This window comes from Neovison vison, chromosome 1, assembly GCF_020171115.1.
Source record: "Neovison vison isolate M4711 chromosome 1, ASM_NN_V1, whole genome shotgun sequence".
Lineage (NCBI taxonomy): Eukaryota > Metazoa > Chordata > Mammalia > Carnivora > Mustelidae > Neogale > Neogale vison.
The window spans coordinates 87,262,534-87,287,392 of record NC_058091.1 but is presented as its reverse complement, the minus strand read 5'-3'; the positions used below and the strand labels follow the sequence as shown (position 1 = coordinate 87,287,392).

At 49.5% G+C, this 24,859-nt stretch overlaps 1 protein-coding gene across 1 annotated transcript in view; it reads left to right on the top strand.

The window, feature by feature from the left end:
* Nucleotides 1-24,859, top strand: part of LRFN2 (leucine rich repeat and fibronectin type III domain containing 2) — a 170,829-nt gene that overhangs the window by 131,159 nt on the left and 14,811 nt on the right. The window contains exon 2 of the mRNA XM_044250540.1: nucleotides 1,409-2,833. Coding sequence (XP_044106475.1) covers nucleotides 1,434-2,833 — 1,400 coding nt within the window. The 5' untranslated portion in view covers nucleotides 1,409-1,433. The remainder of the gene's footprint in view (nucleotides 1-1,408; nucleotides 2,834-24,859) is intronic.

Sequence of the window (24,859 nt, the reverse complement as noted above, 5' to 3'; positions counted from 1 at the left end):
AGCAATGCAGAATTAAACACTAATCCATTTTCTTGACTGCGGCAGAATTCCTCAACCCTTCTGTACTTGCTAATGCATACAGAGCTTTTGCAACAGCAAGAAAAAGCAGGCAGCGCGTCCCCAACTCCGTGGCCTCAGAAGGCCTTCCTCGGCAGCACGTTGTTCTGAGAGAAGCCACCCAACCGGTGTGCAGGATTCTCAAACGTCCAACCCCATTGATGTTTTTAGCACCACATAAATAGAACTAAGTTAGTACAACATGGAATAGTGAGAAAACTGTAAGATTCGGAGGCACAAAGACCTGAGCCAGAGTCCATTCCTCCCTTCCCTAGATATCCATTCATGCAAAAGCACCAACTAGGTACAAGTCAGAGCCTCATGCCCTGAGTATGTGGTGGTGAATAAAAACAAGTCCCCTCATCCTGGGGCTTTGTTGCCAGTAGAGAAGGCAAGCAATACACAAGATGAAACAAATATACAGTAAGGTAGATCACGATGAGTTCCCAGAAGAGAACACAAAGCAGGAAAGAGGGACATGCACCATTGGAGTGGGGCCTCGGGGAGAAGGTGACTTTTGAGTGAACACTGGAAGGGGGCAATTCAGGGTGGACGAGTCCTCATCTATATACACAGATAAGCCCTTCCTTGTGAAAGCCGTTCCCAAAGCCCAAATGAGATGATGTGCATGGAGGTCTGGGCAGAGGACCCAGCACATACAGGGTGCTCAGAAGAAGTTCATGCCTTTGCTTCCAGCCTCACCCCCTTCTCCACTTCCCTGAACTCCCGAAGCTTTATCCACCATGTAGATTCTCCATGCGGAAACTTACCTACTTAGTCCCCAATAACCCTGGCATCTCCAGGGGCCAGCTCTCTCCTTGTCCATGTCCTTGTTCCTTATCAATGTTGGTCCAGTTTGATTTCAGGCCAAGTCAAAGTGCTTCAAAATACATTCAGAACACACTTTTCAAATCTGATGATTATCAGATGAACCACTTGTATGGAGTCATCCCTCCCTTCGTTCAACACATTTATGGAGCACCTATTGTGTTCTGGGCACTGTGCTAGATGTGTGGGATATAGCAATTAACAAAACAGACAAAAGAACCTTCCGTTGTAGAGTTGACATTCCAGTGGGGGAGATAGGAAATATTCCATAAACATAGTTAATAAGCAAATTACATAGTCTGTTAGAAGGTGATAAGAGATAAGGCAAAAAAAAAAAAAAAAAAAGAAAAGAAAAGAAATAGAACTATATTAGCGGGATCGATTGACAGAAGAGATAAGACCTTACAGGAGCACAGGCCCTTCTCTGCTGCTCCGAAAGGCAGGGGTTAGGGTGACAGGTGAAGCCCTGGTAGGGCATTAGAAAGTTGCCTCTTGACCCTGACCCTGTGTCCCTCCCTTCCAGGCACCGCAGCCTGAGTGACCAGACCATGGAGGCCCTGCTTGGTGGCCTGCTGGCGTTTGGCATGGCGTTTGCCGTGGTCGACGCCTGCCCCAAGTACTGCGTCTGCCAGAACCTGTCTGAGTCACTGGGGACCCTCTGCCCTTCCAAGGGGCTGCTCTTCGTGCCTCCTGACATTGACCGGCGGACAGTGGAGCTGCGTCTGGGTGGCAACTTCATAATCCACATCGGCCGCCAGGACTTCGCCAACATGACAGGACTGGTGGACCTGACCCTGTCAAGGAACACCATCAGCCACATCCAGCCCTTCTCCTTCCTGGACCTCGAGAGCCTCCGTTCTCTGCACCTCGACAGCAACCGGCTGCCCAGCCTTGGGGAGGACACCCTGCGGGGCCTGGTCAACCTGCAGCACCTCATTGTGAACAACAACCAGCTGGGTGGCATTGCCGACGAGGCCTTCGAGGACTTCCTGCTCACACTGGAAGACCTGGACCTCTCCTACAACAACCTCCATGGCCTGCCCTGGGGCTCCGTGCGGCGCATGGTCAACCTCCACCAGCTGAGCCTGGACCACAACCTGCTGGACCACATCGCCGAGGGCACCTTTGCCGACCTGCAGAAGCTGGCTCGCCTCGACCTCACCTCCAACCGGCTGCAGAAGCTGCCCCCAGACCCCATCTTTGCCCGCTCCCAGGCCTCCGCCTTGACCGCCACGCCCTTTGCTCCACCCTTGTCCTTCAGTTTTGGGGGGAACCCGCTGCACTGCAATTGCGAGCTGCTCTGGCTTCGGAGGCTGGAACGGGACGATGACCTGGAGACCTGCGGCTCCCCGGGGAGCCTCAAGGGCCGCTACTTCTGGCATGTGCGTGAGGAGGAGTTTGTGTGCGAGCCACCTCTCATCACCCAGCACACACACAAGCTGCTGGTTCTGGAGGGCCAAGCGGCCACACTCAAGTGCAAGGCCATTGGGGACCCCAGCCCCCTCATCCACTGGGTTGCCCCCGATGACCGCCTGGTGGGGAACTCCTCAAGGACCGCCGTGTATGACAACGGCACCCTGGACATCTTTATCACCACATCTCAGGACAGCGGCGCCTTCACCTGCATCGCAGCCAATGCTGCCGGGGAGGCCACAGCCATGGTAGAGGTCTCCATAGTCCAGCTGCCACACCTCAGCAACAGCACCAGCCGTACCGCTCCCCCTAAGTCCCGCCTCTCGGACATCACGGGCTCCAGCAAGACCAGCCGGGGAGGTGGAGGCAGTGGGAGCGGGGAGCCTCCCAAAAGCCCTCCGGAACGTGCTGTGCTTGTGTCTGATGTGACGACCACCTCGGCCCTGGTCAAATGGTCAGTCAGCAAGTCAGCGCCCCGCGTGAAGATGTACCAGCTCCAGTACAATTGCTCTGACGATGAGGTACTGATCTACAGGTGAGCCGGGGTGGCAGCGGGGCAAGGAACTGTATGGCTGGGGAAGGAGGAGGCACTGGGGAGTGTTTTGAACTTTTCCCACCCATGCCCCTTCTCCCAGAGGTGCCTGGGGTAGTCGTAGGGTGAGCTGTGCCCACGGTGCAGGTAAGAAGACACGGAAAGCACATCGACTCAAGTGTAGGAAGAAAGGAACTCCGTGGGTAGCCCCAACAGATGTGTATATAGGAGGACCAGGCCCCCCGGGGCGTGGCTCTGGCAGGTGGGCATGTGGCTATGAGCCTGCGAAGAGTGGATCTGGCCTTCACCTGGACATGCATGTAGCCATGCTTCAAGCTTAAGGTCAGGAAGAGTAGAATTCTGATCACAGCCCCGCCACTTGATAGTCATTTAATTCTCCTGGCCTGCCTGTTTGTCCCCACCTGTAAAATGGAGACAATGTGTACCTTAGTCTGGACACTTGATTGCAGGTGATGGAACCCAATCCAAACTGACTGAAGAAAGAGAAAGGGAAAAGGGAGAGGTAGGGTGTTGGCTCATGTAGTATTAAAGTCAGGAAGCTGCTCCAAACTCAGCCAGATCAAAGGCCTTCCCACAACATCCTGTGTTCTTAGACTTTCTTACCTTCCCTAAGCTCTACTTTCTTCTGGTTGGCCTCACCCCCCCACCACACACACACACAGTCTCTTCCATCTGAGCAGCCCTTGAGGGAGGAGAGCGTCCTTTTGTTCCACTCCCAGCTGGTGCCACAGGAGCCTGGATGAGCTCTGATTGGCAAAAGCAAGTCACAGAAGCCTGGATATTACAGGTGGGGTCATCCTGTCCAACCCCCCCCAACCCCGTGCTGGCATCTCTGGGCACCAGTCTCCTTTATCTGAAAACAGAGATAATTATGTTGACCTTGTAAATTTATGGTGAGGACCAAGGGGTCATTTCCTGGGCCTGGTAGAGAGGGAGGTTAAGACTAAAAAGCGGCCCCAGAATCACCTCCGTCGTTCAGAGGGAGGAGCTCACAGAGCGATAGCTCCAGGCCCCAGGGTCCAGGCTCCCACCGCGGATGAGTTCCTGTCTCAGCCAGCTTCAGTTTGCGGTAAACATGAAGCACATGGCCAAGAATCTCACTGCTCAAGAAATGCCTGGTTTCTTTGGAAATCCTCTGTTTTCTTTTATGCTTTTATTTTATTTATTTTATTTTATTTTTTCAGAGGGAGAGAGAGAGTACTGGAGAGTAAGTTGGGTCCAGAGAGAGGGAGAGAGAGAATCTTAGGCCAGCTCCATGCGGGGTCTGATGCGGGGTTTGAACTAATGATCCTGAGATCATGACCTGAGCTGAAATCCAGAGTCCGATGCTTAGCCGATTGAGCACCCAAGTGCCCCTTTTTTATGCACTCAAAATGATTGTTCTGAGAAGTGATCCCATAGGCTTCACAGACACACAAAGGGTTCCTGGTGCAGGAGCGGTCAAGATCATTGAGAGTCCTTCTGGCTCTGATCTCAGCTGATGAGTCTCTGGGTGGAAATGTGTGAGGGAGAAGAGCTCATAAGGAAGGCATTCATTCCACAAATGGAGTCCCTGAGACTGGGGTGCATCATGGAAACCGGTGGAAACCAGGGCACTTCCCTGGTCTGGCATACGTTTGGTTTGTCTGGAGAACAGCTTCGCCTCTACAGATGTACAGAAAGCAGCGTTAAAACCGAAATTAAATGTTTGCACACACACACATATAAAGAGATCTATAGATATATCATTAAGCCCAAATATACATGTATGCATTTTTCTAATTATAAAAGTAATAGTCATTGTAGAAAATTTGGAAAGTGAAGAAAATGACAAAGAGAGGGGCAGTTAGGTGGCTCAGTTTGTTAAGTGTCCAGCTCTTGGTATTGGCTCAGGTCATGATTTCAGGGTCGTGAGATCGAGCCCTGTGTCCAGCTCTGTGCTCAGAGCAGAGTCTACTTGGGATTCTCTCTACTTCTCCCTTTGCCCTCGCCAACAAATAAATAAATCTTAAAAAAAAAAAAAAGGAAAGAAAATGACAGAGAAATAAGAATTATCTGTAACCCCACCAAAGTTAATCAGAGGCATTTGGCTTCTCAGTAGTTTTATTTCAATTCAGAACAATATTTATGGTCAGTCTAGTTTGTATTTCTTAATTCTTTGCACATTATAGCTTGCTTAGTTCCCATGGTAGTAAAATGTTTTTCACTTCTCTGCACCACAATTTCTGTACCAATCTTCTACTGTTGAACATTTAGGTTGTTTCTCATTTTGAACATTGGAAGTAACGCCTCGATGGATCATTGTACCTAAATATATCTGTGCAAGATCAGTGATTTCCTTAGCTTATTTTTCTAAGGGTTGAATTACTGGTTTAATGAGTAAATTATAATCTTTATACATTGCATGTAAATATTTACTGACCCCCCCCCACACCGGTGGAAGGCGACAGCGCCCATTTCGACCACACCTTCGCCAATGACTGAATATATAATCAAGTTCATCTCTGCCAATTTTATAGGTGAGAAATGGAACTTGTTTTAATTTGCATTTCTCTGATAACTTGTGAGGTTGACCTTTGGGAAATAAGTATATTTCTTCAATTGTGAATTTATTATATGGTCTTGACTTTGATAAAAAGTGTAAAAGTGAAATGCTACCTGTTCTGAGGCTCGCACAGGCCAAGGGCGGAGGGAAGACAGTGCAGTGGGTGATGGGGGAAGCAGGGCTGTTGGTGTTCAGATAGCAGCATGCCTAAATGGTGCCCCTCCCTGGGGGCCCCAGAAACCCAGCATGGGGCATAGGAGGGGCTGGGGTTTGGCTCCTGATGTCTCTCAAAACAGAATTTGAGCGACTTACATTCGGTGGTTCAGAACCTGGAGACACTAGGTTCATGAAAGTAAATGAAATGAGAGCATCAGAAACCTTGGAATTAAAAATAATAATAATAATAATTCAAAAACAAAAACAAAAACAAACCCTGCTGACTTCCTCTGAGGGCTGTCACAGGGACAGTAGGAGACAGAGCTCAGAAGGTTCTCCAAATACTGTGAGTGCGCAGCTCGTGTTCAGGTACACGCATTATTATCATTATTATTAGTAAAAGTAATAGTGATGGTGAGAGGAAGACCATTATCTTGCCTGCTGAGCTTGGGGGAGGAAACGGAAGAGAAGGGTTAAATACACAATTCAGTCTGAGTTCCAAAATCTTAGAGAAAACGTTCAGAGTGAGACTAGGCAGATGACAGGAACGGCGATGGCGGGTCACCGTCCTTGCTGGCTTACTGCGTCTGACCCGTCGCTCAAGCGCAGAGTCTGAAGTAGAAATGGCCCAGAGAACCAGAAAGCTCTCCCCCAGAAAGAAGCAGGCGGGATTTGAACCCAGGCCTTCTGGAGTCCGCGCCTAGACTCGGCTCTGTGGCGGAGCCGCCCAGCGCCCCGACAGCGACTCTGGCTCTAGAGATACAGGGCACCGAAATAGGCAACGGAACTTTTAGAAAACGAACTGGGGCTGCACAGTGGCTTCTGACATGCGCAGAGTTGAGCAGGAAAGTGTACACAAGAAGGGAAGAAAGGCCCAGAGCGGAAGAGGAGGAGGCGTGTGCGCTGTGCGGAGTGAGCCAAAGGCAGCCCAACGGGGCTTTTTAATCCGTGTTGGTAGCAAAAAGGAAAAATGACAACAGCCTGCTGGATGGGAAGGAGTTCGCAATGAGACTAGACGGGAGCCAACAGGCCTGCCTGGCCATTTCGGATGGGCCCCCGCCCTCGGGGCTGGGAGCGCAGGGACAGCAGGGAGGGCGCGTATTTGCGCTAAGAGCTTCCTCGAGCTGGGCACTATTATAGCAAGGGCTTTATGCAGACCAACTCATTTAGTGTTTACTATGCCCGAGAGGGGAGAGCTATGATTATTCCACTTTCCATTTAAGAAGCTTGTCCAGGGTGTGATACAGGGGCAAGGAGCGGAGACAGAGTTAGGATCCAAGCAATCCAGGAAGGGCAAGGCCTATACTACTGAGAAGGAATAGAAGAAATGTGGGTGGGTCCTGGTCCCCAGGCCCCCAGGGTCCAGTCCCAGAGTAAAGGAAGGGGTAGATGAGGTTCCCGAGCTGTGGGCGTGGTCCTGAGGCAGCACGGACAGAAAGAGAAGCGCCTCAGATGGGAAAAGGGCGGATATTCTGCTTTTCCAAGAATAGACTGAGTAAAGCATAGGATGCTAGGCTGGGCATGGAGTCCCTGCCAAATTCTAGAAAGGATTTCACAACAGATGGTGGTAAGCCCTCAGAAAAGAATGCTGATTGCCAGGGCCCAGCATGGGTTCCCAAGGAGAAAATCCTGCCCCATTGCTGATCTGTCTTCAGGAGACACTGTGAACGCCGCGGCTCAGACAGGCGTGCCTCCCCATCATTCTTGAGGGCAGCACCTCTCTGTGGGCATCCTCCTCCTACAGCGATTCTCCACTGGATCCCACCCCCATGGATCCCCATGGGGAAGAGGATCCGAGTCTTGGGTGATGCTAAGTACCCTTGGAAAATGTCCTAGGAGTTTCCACTGGCTGTGACTCACTACCATAAACAGAGCTTATTACAATTTTACAGGACATTTGACAAAATCTCACTTTGTGTTTGGGACAAAATGGAGAAATGCGTGCTAGTGAAATGCACTTGAAACTGGTCATGGAACCAGACTGATACACTGATGTGAACACACAAGGAAGCCTCTGCCTTGTGCTTCCTCGGCTTCTGCCCCGTTTCTGTGCTGCTCGATTCATTTTCCTATGGTCGTGGATAATGACACAGAAAATGTGTATTCCCTTCCCTCTGGTTCAAGGACTCAACTGAACAAGCACAAGGTGGGGGAAATCTGGCTTGACTGGAGTTTTGTGTGGCCTAGGCTCTGAGTTTTCATTGATCTCAAGGCCATTACACCTACAAAGTGATGGAACTGCTGAGGCTCCGATGGCTTTTGGTTGTGTTAACAGGAGGAAAATGCTCAGCTCGTGTGAAATTCTGATTCTAACCACTGAATCATTCAAGCCAGCTGGAGCAGAGCCGTGGAATGTTCGATACAGGACGGCGTGGTCTTAAGAGTCATTTTACTAACTGCAGTGTGTCCAGAGATCAACGGATGAGAATGGGATTCTGGAAGCTCATGGGAGATGGAGGAAGGTTACCTTGGAGATGAGGTGACTCAGAAAAGAAGACCTACCTCCCTTAACTTATTCAAAAAGTTTAGGAGCAGAAGAGCGGAAAGCACATGAACACATGCACGCACATGCACATATGAAAGTGGGCATCAGCTCATTACAAGGGAAAGGTCCAACAGCAACAGCCTTACGTACCTCTGTCATTATTCTCCATGTGGCCGTGAAATTTGGTTTTGTATCTTTCTTTCTCTCCAGCATGTGCTTTCCATGAGTACTCATCTTTGTACTCCCAGCTCCTAGTAAGTCCTGGCCCACAACAGCTACTACTAGGTCAATGCTCGATGTACTTAACAGAATGGAAATGAGCATCAGGGCTGCCCAACAGCAGAATAAGTAAGAGCTGTCGCAAAGTAGTGAGTTGCCCATGCCAGAAAGGTTGAAGCAGAACTTGGTTGAACAGGGACACTGAGGGGGCAGCCTGACTTTAGGCAGATATGGAAACATTTAGCTTACATGATCCCAGCCCTGAGGGTCTCTTATTCTGTGCAAGACCTTTATAATCCCATGATTGAGGCAATACAGTTATTACTCTTGCTAAATCCACCTGCTTTTACCAGCTGGATCTGATAATCTAACATCTTACCTCCCAGAGTTAGGGTGCCCTCTGTCATAGAGGTTTGACCCTAAGGTCACAGACAGGAACTTTGGAAGGGGCTCAGATTGTCCAACCAGAACAGGACATGAATCATGAAGAGGTCATCATTGATCTACATCTGGGGCCATGGGGAGCTGTGAGCAGTTTCTGAAAACATCAGGTTCTATTTCACATACAGGGAAGGGGAAAGCCGCCATAGGTAATCCCAAATCATGGATAACTCAGGATTTGAATTTGACTATGAAATAGGGTCTTGCTCTTTTATCAGATAATTAGCTCCTAATTAGCTAATGGTACTTGCTGACCTCCAAGGCATTTGTCCTCCCTGCTTACACATGGCTGAGCCCTGCAGTGGCCTGGCATGTTTCCCACGTGACTGGTGAGGGCCAACTCTCCCATCTCTCTGCCCCAGAGCCTGTCCTTTCAGTAAGTGGGCGGCATTAATGAGGACAGTGTCAGAGCAAGGAGGGGTCACAAGGGGAAGAGGGAGGGTGCGAGAAGAGGAGTCAGAAAACGGGGGGCCTCCCTCCTGCCTGGAGAAGACAGCAACCCATCCCGGCTCAGGCTCATCCCTGGTGTGACATGGAAAGTTAAGTGACCTGCATGTCATTATCAGCCCAAGTGACATTCATAAACACTTGTCTCCAAGAGTCATCAAGAACATCTGTCACCAGGCGTGATGTTGGAACCGTCCCCAGGAGGGCTAGGGGAACAGCAAACATGCTTCTAAAGCACAGTGTGGAATTAGCCAGGATGCAGTCTTGCCTTTCCCTTGCTTATTATGCTGTGGTCATCCATAAATAGGGCAAGTGATGGATTATGAGGAGACACACTGAAGTTGGGGGATGATAGCAGCCATTCCATGTCCCACTCCTGCTCTATCTGCAGGCCCCCCTTTCCATGTTGTCTTTTTCATGAATGTCAGACATCACAGCCTCCCCCATCCTGGGGAGACTGGACGACCCCACTGAATTTTGCAGTGCTAGGGAAAGGGCATCTTCTGCTGTTGCTCTGCCTTCCATCTCAGGGAAGGATAAGAGGGACAGTTTGGTCAGGTCCCACCCCATCAGGGTCTTATCAGTCAGCACTTAAGTGGAGATCTATCTCTTGTCATGAAAAGACAGCCATCTCCACCATCGGATGGAGGGGAATTTACTAATGAACCTGAGACTTCATGGTTATGGAGAGAAATTGGTAGGGACAATTGTTTCCTAGAGGGAGGGGGAGCCCAGGTACAGGACCCACTTTCCTGGGGACGCTTCCCCAGACACTCCATCTTCTACTGAAAGTGTTGATTGAGCTCCCACAGGTAAAGGAAGAAAAAGATGTAAAGGAGGAAACGGGTGGATGGGTCAAGGGAAGTTTCCCCAGCAGCTTGCTGGTTAGAGCCAAAATCAAAATCAGCCTGCCTTGGATTTTATATGTTTTTAAATTTCTTGCACACTATTAAATTACTGAAACCTGACAACCACAAGGGAGGGATGGACAGGACAAATATAAGGCTCATTTTATAGATGATGAAACTAATTATCCCACGAATTGAGTAGATTTCCCAGGATTCCCAAAAATACAGAGGTCTCCTATGTTCAGTGCCAGGTACCATGCTGTGGCGCACATCTCACTAACTGCCCATGGACTTTTGGCTAAGGCTATAGACTTGGGACAAGGAGCACCAACTGTAACTTCTCCTTCTGAGAAGGGTGGGGTAAATCACTGGGAGTCTGCTGGGTTGTTTCTCGCAGCTTTAGTTGTTTCCTGCATTTCTAGGGCCTAGCAGTGTTGAGGGAGAGTGGAACAGGAGGGCCAGTGAGAACCTTGAATCCCACTCAGAAATAGCCTCCTGGGACCAGCTAGCCAAAAATCAAGGCAAGATGAGGATTTCTGTGTGGTACCAGGTAAGCCATTGTGAAATAACTTAGTTGTTAGAGGCATCCCAGAGGAAAACAAGTCTGGAGTGAGAAGTCCAGAGTGGCAATTAGGATGAACAGAAAACTCAACGACTTAATCTCATTAGTGTTTATACATCTCTCATGTAAAAGAAGTACATTGGAAGAGAGTTTAGGTCTGGTTTTCTGGACAGCATAGCCACCAGGGGCCTAGCTCCTTCTAGCTTGCTACCCTGCCATCCTCAGCACAGTTTCTGTCCTTAAGGTCACCTGATGGTGCAAAATGGCTGCTGAAGCTCTAGCTATCACATCTGCCTTCTATACACAACAGGAAAGATGAAAAGTAGAGACCAACAGGGCAAAAGGAAGTTCCCAGAAGCCCTGGCTAATAGTATCTGCTCACATTTCACTGACCATAACTTTCTCTAAGGGAGGCTGGGAAATGTTTATTTGTTTGTTTTTTAAAGCTAGGCACAATGTACACCCATTAATATAGAAAAGATAGGGAAGAAGCTAGCACTTCCAGAAACTCAGTTTACACTCCACCTCTACCACGTGCTAGTCCAGGGACCATGAGCAACTCATTTCATTGCTCTTGGTCTCCATGCTCTCCTCTGTAAATGGGAGCAGAGATTCCTCTCTGCATATTTCCTGGGATCGTGGTGCAGACTAAATGCAGCCATGTATTTGAAAACACATCTTTCATAGTCAAGTGTGTGATGCTGAACACATATAAATACTTACTGTTACTAGGAGCCTGCCTGCTTTCCCATCTTGCCCCTCTTCTTGGCCCTCTTCTTCAAACTGCCTCTTATGGCTCCAGTCTTCAAAGCCATATTCCAAGAGAGCTATAAACTTGGAAAATGATTTAATAGGGTTTTAAGAGATCAAGGCACAAAATGCAAACCCTTTCAGAAATTTTTATAGTTCAATTGGGAAGACCCCAAATAATGAATCTCTAATGGTGGAATTTCAGATCTCCCAACACACTTCTGCATAGGGAAGACATTTTTCAGGGGTGCCTTCCAAGAACATTTCAAATCATATCACTACCTTTCTCATCCTTCCTTTCCTTCTCTGCACAAGAAGATGACACTGCTCAAATTCAAAAACCTCCAGGGCATCTGCTCAGAGGTGACTAATTTCTCTACTTGTCATTCCCTCTTCATTTTCAAAAAGCTCTGGCTGGAGACATCTCCGAAGATAGAAATAATTAGCAGGAGTAAAGGGATTATAGTGTATATCTGGTCTGCCTTGCTTCTGAAATGTGACTTTTCCCCCCGTTGGTAAGGAAGAACTGAGAACCAGCCCCTTGTTAATTTTATTATACCTTTGGTTAGTCTGTGGGTGGAAGTGGGGATATCATTTATTTCACACCAGGAAAACACTAAAGAAGGTTCCCAGAGGGAGGGACTCAGCTGGGAGGAATGTGTGGTGCTGGGGTCAGTGCAGGTGGGGACGGTCATCATAATGCCATCAAACCCTTATCTGACAACTTGCCCAGGTCGGTTCACAGCAGCCACCTCCTTTCAAGAAGCACCAGGGGTGCGGAAGGTGTGACACCCAGGCACCCTGACCTCAAGCCCCAGTTTTCCACCTCCCCAGTGTTCCCCGATCCTGGCTGCACGCTGGAATCTTTTGGGGAGTTGTATCTTCCCTCGGAGGGATTCTGAGTCAGCTTGGGGTGGCGCCCAAGCGTCAGTGTTTTTAAAGCTCCCCCAGTGACTCTGACGTGCATTCAGCATCATGCCACATGCCAGTGAAATCAGATGTGTGGGCGGCCCTAGTGGGCCGAGCCGCTGTGCATCCCACGGCGCAGGAGGAGCGCGGGCTCGTCTCTGAACTTCCGGTACAGGGAGAAGCCAGACCTGCTCATCTCACCTCTTGGAGACTTTGCTTCCACCTTAACATTGAAATAAAAATCCCTTAGAATGGGGTTATCTCCCAAGATAAAGTACGCACAGGCAAGTAAAGCACCTTGCACACTGCAGTTGCTGGAGTCATTTGTTCTTGCCCCTTGTTTGAGCCTGAGTGATGAATAGAAGGACGGACTCAGGGACCCCAGACATGGGCTCTTATCTTTCCTGCTCTGAGCCTCAGGCTTCCTCTCTGCAGAATGGGGATAGTAAGGGTCCTACCTACCTTACTAGGTGGCAGTGAAATGGAAGGAGATATCAGATGTGACAAAGAGCATCTTCATAGAACGCCAAGTGCTTCTAGTGGCAGAGATCGGACTATAGTGAATTCATCAAATTTAGGGGGTTGTTTTTGGTTTTGTTTTTCTACCATGTAGCAGAATCCCAGCTGGAGGTAGTTCAAGGCTGGTATGGGAGTTCCATGGCCTTCAAGGACTGAGGCTCCTTCTGAAGGTCAATGGCAAAATCCTTACCACATGGCTCATGTCTTCTGTTCTCACTGACGCTTCTGCCTGGGGACTCTCCAGCAGCACAGGTGGACGTGCAGGGAACCTGCCATCCCCAGGAGTCTCACCAAGCCTCCGAAACTGGGAGTTGGAGGATTCATACGCCAGTTTCCTCTTCCTTGGATGATGGGGGAGGAGGATAACTGAGGCTTGTTCTGTGCTGCCTCCAAGAGGGTTCAAGTGGGATTGAGCCCCTATTGCCCACAGTGGAACCCTACTTAGTGGGCCCCCTGTAGGGACATCCTTCCCGGTCTCCTGACTGGACAGTTCTGGGCCCACCTCCCAGATAAACTACTGGTATTAGAATCCTTGTCTCTTGGTCTGCTTCTGGGGAAATGGAACGTCATTAGGCACCACCTCCTGGATGGGTTACCCCCCAGAAGTTCCACCCCATGACTCTGCCAGAGGCTGACAAAGGTAGTCGTCTATTAGGCATATCACTGCCCCAGATAAAACCAGGGCTCTGCGGGGAAGCTGGGAGGGGGCGAGGAAGACAGGGAGGCACACAGCTACTGCAAAGTTGTATGGAGGAAAGCTTTGGTGTCATTAACTCTTCTTGGCACCTGCCCACACAATCCCAGAAACCAGTAGCCAACATGGAGCTGAGGCCAGCCTGGGAAAGATGATCCAGGCTGTTTTTCTGCCTCTCTCTGAGTGCTCTTTTCTCATCTCTGGAGACAGTGAGAAAGAGAAAAGCAAAGAGGGATGTCTTAGTTCTTGCCAATTAGGGCTATGGTCTGCCATGTGCATGTGTGACGGAAGTGGGCACCCCGTGGAGGACAGAAGGGTTCAGGACATGAAGTCAAATTAATGCCCATCATCTTCTAAGTCGCTGAGGTGGTGGGGGCAGAGAGGGAGGGGGCAGAATCACGCAAACCACAAACTGCAGTGTGCCAGCCCAGGGTGAAGGCAGGGCCACGGAGAAGTGCAAAATGGATGATCAGCTCATTAACTATTTACAAAGGGGAGCTATTTCTAGCTGGGGTGGGCTCCAAAGATGGGCTCTGACTCAGTCTGTGGCTGTGGGGCTGAGGCTATGGGTGGAAGTCCTGATCCAGATGTGGGAACTGACGTGTATTGCGTTGTAAAAGAGAGAAGTGTTTGGAAATTAAACATCATGGGGAGCTATGAAACACTTAACCTTGCAACATGGTAATTATTTTGTGATGGTACTAACTTTAGGGGCCTTTCTGTGTGGTAATTAGCCACCTAAAAGGTTAAACTCTAAATGAATTGCTTGGTGAGCTTTATCCACTTGAGCTTTTTCATGAGCTAACTGAAGTGAATTCACACGCCTGGGTATGGCGGGGTGGGGGTGGTGGTCTAGGAGGTGGGGTTTCTGGAAATGGGTGGAGTGGAGTGCAAGGCATGTCCTGGGGAATAGGTAGGATTTGGAGGGAAGAGGGGAAGGTGTAGCTGCTCTAGGTGGAATCGGTAAAGACAGAGGCAGAGGCAAGAGTGCTCAGTCCTGGTCAAGGACTTATAAGGGCTGCTGGTGTATTAATCAGCTGCTGCCACAGTAACGCTGTGTGACAAGCAACCTCAAAATCTAGGCGGCTTACAGCCGCTAACATTCCATTTTCTTATTTGTGGGTCTGCAGGTTTGCTGGGGTTCAACTGGTCTTGGGTAGCCTGGGCTGGGCTGGACTGGGCAGGGCTGGGCAGGACAGAGTGAGCTGGGCTGTGGTTTAGGTCCTCCCTACATATCTCACTCTGGAGCCCAGCTAGGGGCGATGGCTATTCAGAGTGTGTTCTTCTCACACTCTGGGAGAGCAAGCCCACACTCTGGGAGAGCAAGCCCAACAAAAGAACCAAATGCCAAGCTGGTGGTGGCATCACATGTACTTAAATCCCATTGGCCAAAGCAAGTTAGATGGCCAAGCCCAAAGTCAGAGGGCAAGGCATGTACTTCACCCACCATTAGGCCATGGCAAGGCTGTGGAGGTATTTTCTTTTGGGAAAGTGAAGAAACAGGACCAACAACTCAATCTGGCACACAGAGCCTACCTAAAAGAGGAACTGTCTCTAGGGCAGGTTCTCAAACTTAAGCATGAATCCGAGTCATCTGGCATACTTGTTAGCACAGGGATGCCGGACCCTACTGAGTTTCTGACTCAGCTGGTCTGGAGCAGAGTCTGACAATCTGCTATTCTAATACATTCTCCCAGGGATGCTGATCCTATCACTTTGGGGACAACATTTCAAGACGCTCTGGTCTAGGAAAATAATAGGTTTGTTTAAAGAGGATGGGAGGGGTCAGCCTGTTGGTGTCCTTGAACGTCACACAAAAGAGCTGTATTTACTGAATCCTTACTACCTTCAGTTACCTCCAGTTAACTGTTCTAAAAGCATTCTGTGTGTTTTTTTTCATTGGCATATGAACCCTGGAGGTATGACATTGCCATTTGACAGACAAGGACTATAGAGCCATAGCAAGTGATGTGACTTATGAGGCCCCCCAGCTTGGAGGGGGTGGAGCTGGAGCTTGCAGCCAGTGCTCTGTCCTGTCCTGAAAGTCAGGCTTCTGCCTTTTGACAGTGGGGAGGCAGGTCAAGTTCCCTGGGAAGGAATGACCTGTGGTAGAGAAAGCTCTGGATTTGGAACTGGATGGTCTAGGCACAAACCATGCTTTGACTTGCAGTAACTAGATTTTGGTGTAGCTAGATCTGTTCTGGAGTAAACTGTCAAGAACCTAGGGTTAGAACAAAGTAGGCAAATTCCTTACATTCTTATGAAAGAGATGGAGAAAAAAATTAACATGTGCATTTGGAAGAAAAATAATTAGTATAAAGGGACACAGAATGAGGGGTTACTGCTTTATAGGGTAGTCAGGGATGGTCCCATTAAGGAGTGGCATTGGAAAAGAAACCTGAATGGAATGAGAAAAAGAGCTCAGCCAGGGGAAATAGCATGTGCAAAGGCCCTGGGATAGGAACGAATTTGTCTTGTTAGAGAAGCAGAAAGGACTCCAGTGTATCTGGAGGAAGAGTGACAGTAAATGAGATTACAAGACTAGACAGGGCTGGATCATGTAGGGCCCCCTAGGCCATGGTAAGGCCTGGGATTTTATGTTGAAAGAGATGGGAGCCACTGGTGGGGAGGTCGGGGGTGAATACAGAAGAGTGGCATCATGTGATAAGAAAGAAGATTCTGGCTGCCAGGTGAAGAATAGACCTCAAGGGGGCAGGGGAGGAAGCAGGAAGATCAGTTACAAGATGGTCTCAGGGGTCTTAGCTATGTCTTAAGACTCCCCCTGCTCCTTAAGGTTCACATCCATAAAATGGGTGTCCTCAGTGTCCTTCAATGGGGGAAGGAGATCAGGGTGTGGGCAAGTGAGTGAGTAGAAATACTCTGGTAGGGAACAAAGCAGCCCTCTGTCATGGTTCTTCTGGCAGAATTCATGGGCTTGCCTCTGCTGGGCTGGGGAGGCTTGCGGAGGCCCAGCAGCAGCCTGGAGAGGAGCGGAGTCCCCATCTGCCCCCCCGCAGAGCAGACATCTCCAGCATCACTGTCCCAGCTCCGTCAGCGTCCCCCACCCTCTCCGCCCCCAGCCCTCTCACTCTGATAGGGAGTAATTATTTATGTTCTTGTTTAATTAGCTCATTAGGCATGTGCTGCAGTATTTCTGTTAATAAATCTCCTCCTCTAGTGGCTCTTCAGCGTGTTTTTGCTGGAGCCAGGCCGCAGTGATGGAGGCGGCTGTTGCAGATGTGAGGCGAGCTGGTGGTTGGGGCTCGGTGACCTGGGTTCTGTCCCCTGCGGGGCGTGTGGCCAGGTGGGGAGGCTGCAGAGGCCCTGGGCAAGAGACAGGATCTTGGAAGCTGAGGCGGTGGCAGCAGCCGGCACCGAACGCCAGAGAGATATTTTTACCACCCGTCAAAATGCCACCGTGTGTGAGCCAGTGCCAAGGGCTGCTTCCCAAGGCTGCTTTGCGCTCCTCCCCCAGCCTTTGATTGTCGCTCAAAAGAAGGTCTGAGTGAAACAGCGAGACTTTGAAAATTCCCGGGTCGGCTAGGCTTGTGCCCAGCAGTCCTTTCCCTCTGGCAGGGCCTGGAAGAAAGCTGCTCTACTCTAACAAAAGTGAGTGGGTGGGAGCTGCCAGGAAAGCACGGGTGCCAAGATTTAGACCCAAACCACCCTCCCCACACACACACATTCTGTCTAAGATGGGCCTACGAGTAGGACCCCACCCAAAAATATTTCCTTCAAAGGGCCTGAAGTTCCACCATTAGAAATGCACTTCTTTGCACTTATCATAGGCAAAACCTAGGTGATGCTGCAGTGGTTTCCTCCAGGACTGGTCAACAGAGGATATGGACCAGAGGCAGGGTCACAGTGGAGGTCCCAGCAGCAGGGTGGGAGGGGGTCAGGGAGAGGTCACAAAGTGACCTCAAAGCCCAGTTCCCCTGCATGGACATATTGCCGAGGACTTGAGAGAGCTCAGGGAGAAGGAGGGAAAGCCAAGGTCTTGGGACTCGTCCAGCTATTTATTTGGCACAACTCTCTTGGATTCTGTTCTTCTGTCTTTAAATGGGTCTAGTTCTTGCTACTTGCACAGACTAAAGAAGGTCCAGAGTTAGAAAGGGATAGTTCAAGGTCATCCAGGCCAGCTCTCTCCTTTCTTTGTGAATCCTTATGATGCCCACCACTTCTCCCATCTATCACCCCACCTCACCTCCCCTCCACACCATTAGGATGTTAACTGGCCCCATATGGGAATAGCTTGCATATACAAGAAACTACCCTCTCCCCCCCCCCAAGAGCCCCAACTACTGTTGGATGCTCTAGCTGAGAAGATTTTCCTTATTACAAGCCCCCAACTCCATCTGCCTTTACTTCCTGCCCTTCCATTCTGCCTTCATCCTCATCAGAGGTAAAATGTATTCTGATTTCAAAATAGGTCCATTTAATGTTTGCAGATAATTCTCATGGCTTGCCGAATGCTATTTTTTTTTTTTTCGGCTTCAATATCCTCCTTCCATGCCTTCTTCCATTCTTGCCTCTCACCTTTAGTCATTAAAGCAGTCTTTATTTTATGCAGCTAATGTCAAGTCTGGGCCACTCACAGAGGAAATGGCCACTTATCAGGACACACCTGCCCTCCTGCAGCTCTCATTTCCCATGGAGACGGACCTAAAGGACTCGGTACTTACGGAATACCTGACTCAGTTACTATGGCTAATATAAGTGCCGTGCAAGCAACAGGCAGGTCCTGGAAAGGTCAGAGAGGTCTTTCTGGAGGAGGTGACCCAGAAGGTCAAATAAGAGCTCGGTCAGTGAAGAGACCCAGGAGGCATTTCAGGTACAGGATGGTGGTCTGGTTGTTTCTGGAGCAGGAAGGGAACGGCGGGTACATTCTCTGGTAGTGCCTCCGGCTGTGCCCTCCCTCTGCATGGGTGGGGTCCAGTGGGCAGTATGCTGGATGTCGTCTGACCATCCCCAAGTGGACTGCAGCACCCCTCCTGGGCTAGGGGTACCCCTCATCTGAGTACGATCAGCCCTTTCTTCTCCTGTGGTCCCCGGCCCACCCAGACTGGATGCCCCCAAGAAAGCTGTCCCTCTTACTTTGTTCTGAGGCCATCACATACCCACCATGCTCTTCCCAGGACAGAATGACACAGGGTTGCCCAGCGGCTCTGTAGGCATGCCTTACTTACCTGGCACAACTAACCATCCTGGGGTCCAGGGCCTCTAGCTCAAACCTCCTTGCTGATCTCTAATCTGCCATAAAATAGTTTTTTGTTTTTTTTTTAATTTAAATGTACCTGTCTCCTATGTTTTCATGTGGTAAGTCATCTTACATCTTTGGTTAGAAGTAAGTGGATTATAAATCACAAAAACCAACTGATGGAAATTAGGTCAAAAGTGCCAAGTAAATGCAGATTTTTTTTCTTCTCCAGTAATGATGATGATAATAAGAACCAACCTTTTGGAGAAATTATGACGTGCCAGATTCTATTCTAGTGGTTTCCATTTATTAGCTTATTCAGTTCTTCCAACATCTCAGTGACGAAGGTCCTGTTATTATCTTGCTTTTACGAATGAGAAAACTGAGGCTCAAAGAGGTTAAGTAGCTTCTCTGGGGTGTTCTGCCAGGGCTTTGAACCCAGGCAGGTGGGCTCCAGGGTCTCCGCCTCCCTGCCTTAATAATATGCAGTTAGCATCTGAGAGCATGCTCTGTGCACCCCTATTGCACTGGGCATTCGCACAATGACCTGAGAGGTGGCTGTTACTATTAAGCCCATTTTATAGGGGTAGGAATCTCCAGGATCAGAGAGGGTAGGTAAATTGCACCAGGTCTCTCAGCTTCAACGTAGCAGAGACGGCATTTAAATTCAGGTCTGCCATGCTCCAGATAGCTCCTGAGTACTATTCTTCCTCCCAGGCTGTGAGTTAGGGTAGAGAGGAGTGAGAGGGATGTCTTGGGGTCACTAGTAGTATATTCAATCTGTGGCTGGTACAGTGAGTGGAGCATGTGATTCTTGATCTCCGTGTCATGAGTTCAAGCCCGAGGTTGGGCGTAGAGCTTAGAGAAAGGAAAGGAAAGGAAAGGAAAGGAGAGAAAAAAGGAAAGGAAAGAAAAGAAGAGAAAAAAGAAAAGAAAATAGAGACAAGTGACCCCATTTCCCTTCTAGATCATCCCCTACCCAGCCACCTAATCTTTTCACAAACCCAGAACTGTCAGCCTGCTGTCACTCAGAACCACCATGAGGAGAAAGGGGAAATGTGAACACATCCCTCCCACCCCCACGAAAGGAAGGAAACAAGGGGAAACAGGTGGGTGTTATAGGGAGGGATCTCAGCCAGAGTGGAAGAACATCTGGGCAGAGCTGGTAATGTCTAACAAAAAGAAAAAAAAAAAAAAAAAAAAAAAACCCTTTGCTTCTTTGAAAGCAGAAGGAGGGCCTGGCTGCATAAAGGGCCTGGAAGGTTCCATGGGAGGCCAGCAAGCTGATGCATGCCTTTTGACCTTCTGCACACTGAGGAAAGTAATGGCCGGGCCCCGGGGCATTCTCATTTATAACTTGCCATTTGAACCATGGATTTTTGGCCTCCCCATCACTGCCTCCTCCAAGGACCGAAATGAAACATGGGTCATGGGTTCAACCCTAGTGATGGGGTGTACTCAAGAGAGAGAGAGAAGATTTATGGCTTGGTCTCTGCCTTTAATGAGTCATCATCCCCCAGAGCCACTGTGGCCACTGCCTTGCTGGCCGGGTGAAGCCCAGAACCAGTGCTGAGGGGCAGGAGGTTGTGTAGGGCTGGAGGATGGTGCCATGAATCTCTGACAGCCACGGGGCTCCCTGGCTTGTGGACGTCTGGCACAGGGAGCCGCCGATGGATCACAGCTGGGCTGTTGACCTTGAGTCTTAAGCACAGTGAGGGAAAAAGGTCATATTTATTCCATCAGAGCCACAGGAGCTATAAAATATTGGAGTGTGGATAAAGAAAGTGGTGAATCACTCATCACTCTTGGGAACTTGGCTGATCTGTCTTTTGGCCCCATCACCCACTGGGCAAGCTGAGGATCAGTGTGCTCGGAGATGGCGGACTCCAGGGGACCCCAAACGGTGCTCTCCCTGGGACAGAGAAGCGCCAAGAATCGCTGAGATTCATAGGTTCCTGGAACGTAAGATGTCCCTCCATTGCAAATGTGACCTTTTCAAGGAAGTTTTCCTGGCTCCTCCCACTTACTGCTGAGCCTGCCTTCCCTCTACCAACACTTTTACCTCCTTTTAACTTGCTACACTTTTCCTTTTTTTTTTTCCCACAGCATGTTCCATTTTATGACATATTCACTCATTTACCAATTATGTTTATTCTTTACTTTCTGCCTGCCCCCTGCCCCCAATGCTGAGAATGTCAACTCCACAAGGCAGGGGCTTGTGTCTAGTGCTCACTCTCATATCCCCAGTGCCTGGGGATATGCACGGGCCTATAACAGGTGCTTTGGGAACATTTCTTGGATGAATGGACCAGCCTGGAAAGACCTCAGAATTGATCTAATCCCAACCCTTCCCTGTGCCCAAGAAGAGCAGAGATCCAGACAGGGGACTTGTCCGGGATCCTAAAGCCTGTTAGGAGTCTCTGGGGTGGGAGACGAACCCAGGCATCCAACTCCTGGGCCAGAGCTGGGATCCTAGTGATGTGATTGGCAACCACAGCCATCGAGGATGTGTGGATGTGCTTGCTGGTCACATTCTGCTAACCACCTATAGGATCTGCTAACAGATCTGCTAACCACCTATAGGATCTGCTAACAGATCTGCTAACCACCTATGAGATTTGGAGCTGGCAGCCTGCGGTAGGCAGGCTGGGGCTTCCTGGCTTCCTGTCTTGATTAAAAAAAAAAAAAAAAAAAAAAAGTAACGAACAGACTGATAACTAACTCCCTAAGCTAAAGGGGGTAAAATAATATGGGTTCTGGGACTATGGGAGGTCAGGGAATTTTTACAAGGTGGGTGGGAGGGCTGTGAGCCCCTCCCCCTCTGCCAGGCCCTTCACAGGGATCACTCATCTCCTTCTGACTCCTGGCTATGATGGAGTATAATAATAATAGCCAACATTTATTGAACTATGTGCCAAGCCCTGTTCTCAGTGCTTTTAGGTATTCATTCATTTAATCTGCCCGACAACTCTATGAAGTGGAGAGCTTCTATTATCGTCCCCATGTTACAAATGAGAAACCGGAGGCAAATATGCCAGCATATAAATGCTTCCATTCTGGGTGCTTGGGATGCATCGGTGAATAAAACAACGAAAGATCCTCATCCTCATGGGGGAAGCAAGCAACAAGCACAATAAATGGGTAAATTATCTGGGTGTGGGGAGGCAGTGAGTGCAATGCAGGGGAGAGCGGAGCAGGGTAAGAGGTTCGGGGCGGTGGCGAGGGGCAGGCTGACACAGGGCGGCCAACATGGGCCTCCCAGAGGAGGTGAAGCCTGGTAGAATCTTGAAGGAGGCGAGCCAAGCTGAGGTCTGCAGGAAGGGCATTCCTGGCAGAGGGAACAGTCAGGGCCATGCCCTAGGACCTGAGCAGGTCTGAGGAACAGTGAGGGGCCTGGATGACTATAGTGGAAGAGCGAGAGGCGGAGTCTAGGAGATGGGGCAGGGGGGAGAGGGGCCAGATCCTGGGACCCTTGCAGCGCCCGCTCAGGGACATCTTCTTAAATGCTCTGACTCGTTCAAATGCTCACAGCCTCAAACCCACAACCTCCTCTCTGCTCACACTCCTAGGATGTGTCTCTACCACCCGATAGACCCACTCTCATGCACATACTGGCCAGGGACACACACACACACACACACCAGCCAGTGGACACACACTCAACATGCTCACACTGGCCAATGAACGTACACGCTGTGGGGGAAAGCAAGCCAGTTCCAGGGGCTTCAGACCCATATACCCCAATTACAGTGCTGAAGAGACGCCCAGAAAATTATAGACCCAAGTCTGTGATGTACTCACATAGGATTCACTCACATGATTACTCCCATGTAAGAAGATCACAGACCCACATGGCCATCCTCCAGGGACACCAAAGTGCGTTTAGTGGCTCTCTTCGGTGCTCAAGGTCCCCATAGGCTCTGCTGCCCAGGCCTGGGGAGGGCTCGGGAGGGAGAGGATGGTAATCCTGCTGCTTTAAGCTATTCTCAAGTAGAACCAGGATGGGGCACCTCCAGACCAGGCCGGCCTCACCTGAGAGCTCCCAGACAATGAATAAGTCCCATTGGAAGGTTCATCTTCTCAACACTGAGTCCCTGACCCCCCAGATGACCTACCAGTGCCCCCAGACAGCTCACCTTCTGTTCTGCAAGACATCCTCTTGGGGAATGGACAGGTAGGATGGTGTTAGTGTTCTCTCTGAAAAAGAGAATAGTGCTGATGAAGATCAGTAGCCAGACAGACACACAGAGATAGACGGAGAGATAGAGATGATAGACTTTATAAAGCAGGTAAGCAAAAAATAAAATAAAATAAAATAAAGCAGGTAAGCATTCAGCATATTCGTACATGACCTATTGAGTATATACTGTATGCCAGTATTTTTGCATATATTATTTCTAATCCTCCTATGACCTTGTAATTTAGATTTGCAAACAGGTTTTACAAACAAGAAGAATGAAGTTGTGGGAAGTTAAGCAAAGGGTAAAGATGAGGCAGCCAGTAAGTTGTGAGTCAAGATTTGAGCTCACAGCTCGGGTCACGCGGGTGCCAGATCCTATCCACTGTCAGGATTGGGAATCTGGCCCTTTGCTGGCTTTTCCCATCTGCCCTCCTTCTGCCTCCCCCTGGCTCCTGTCACCCCTCTTCTAGTGATGTTCTTATAGAATTCTAGAATGTCAGAATCGGATGTTGAAGCACATAGAAGAGAAGTAACCTGCCCAAACCACACAGATAACTCTGACAAAGCCAGAGTTAGACCCTTGTCCATCCAGTCTGAATCTGAGGGTAATTAATGGGTGGGAACAGCTCTGTTCCTCCATCCACCCTCCCACTTGGCTGAGCACAGTAGCCTCCCCACTGTGGGGAGGTCTCCCTCTAGAGGTCGTTCTCTCCTACCCCTGATTGTTTCCTTCCCAGCCAGCCTGCTTGTGAGAGGTAGAGATGTTCTGGGAAGGATCAGCAGGAACGCAGCCCAGAGAAGTGCTGGGCAGGCTCCTCCAGCCCACCGTGTGGAAAGGGGGTCTCTCTGCTAGGGGAGAAGCAGCAGAGTGATGCTGCCACCTGGCCAGCTGGATGTCCAGCTGGCTACTCAGACATGGGGGCCTGCCTCCAGCCATGCAGCTTGGAGAAACCCTCAAGGACACCCTGGGCAGTTTCTCCATCTCTGGTTCATGCACGGGTGCTGAACAGTCCCTCACATTTATGATACTTACATGCTGCATCCCAGGAGACTCCCATCTTCCTAGGTTTGCCCAAGAGTCCTGTGGGGCAGGTAGCAGGATCAGCACTCTGTGGGACAAACAACAAAGCTGAGATTTAGAAGAGTGAGGGCTCCTTGTTGGAGATTGCTCGGCTAGCCGAGGGGGTAGGCAGGAATGGACTCTGATCTTCAGACACCGAACCCTGGTATCATCACGGCTGCTTCAGACTGCACCTACGCGTTCTAAGCACGGAATCCAGTACTCAGCAAATACCATATTTAATGTTCACGGAGATAACAGATGATCAATATTATGAACCCATTTTGCGGGCAAGAACACTGAGTAAGGCTCAGAGCTGTGATGTGAAGTGACCTACCTGCATTACGATCAATGAATTTTTTCCTCACAGCACAAATTCCACCTCGGGATTGAGCCAATTCCCTTTCTCATCTGATGGAGAAAGGGGATTGTAACAAGGCAGGGAAAGGCAGGATCCCCAAACTCAGCCATGAAATGACTGAACACTTCATTTCACCTTGATTTCTTCCATCAAGAGTCAGCATGGACTTCCCCAACGTCGTCAAAACACAACCTTGTGTTTCCTGTTCAGGCCTCCTGCCAAGCGTTTCACATACTTTACCTCATTTCCTCCTGATGGTGCTCCTACAAAGCAGGTACTAGCATTGCTATTCAATTCAGGCAGAGAGGGTGATGTAATCCGCTTGGAGTCTCAGTTAACCAGTGGCAGGGCGGGGAATTTAATCCAGGCCCTGCGGACACCACAGCAGACACCATGAATCATGATGTGGTTTTCTTCCCCAACCTCTTTGCACCCATTTGATGTATGCCATGTTCTGTTCTGGAGCTGCCCAGTTCTTTTTTTTTTTTTTTTAATTTCTTTTCAGCGTAACAATATTCATTGTTTTTGCACCACACCCAGTGCTCCATGCAATCTGTGCCTTCTATAATACCCACCACCTTGTACCCCAACCTCCCACCCCACTCCCCTTCAAACCCCTCAGATTGTTTTTCAGAGTCCATAGTCTCTCATGGTTC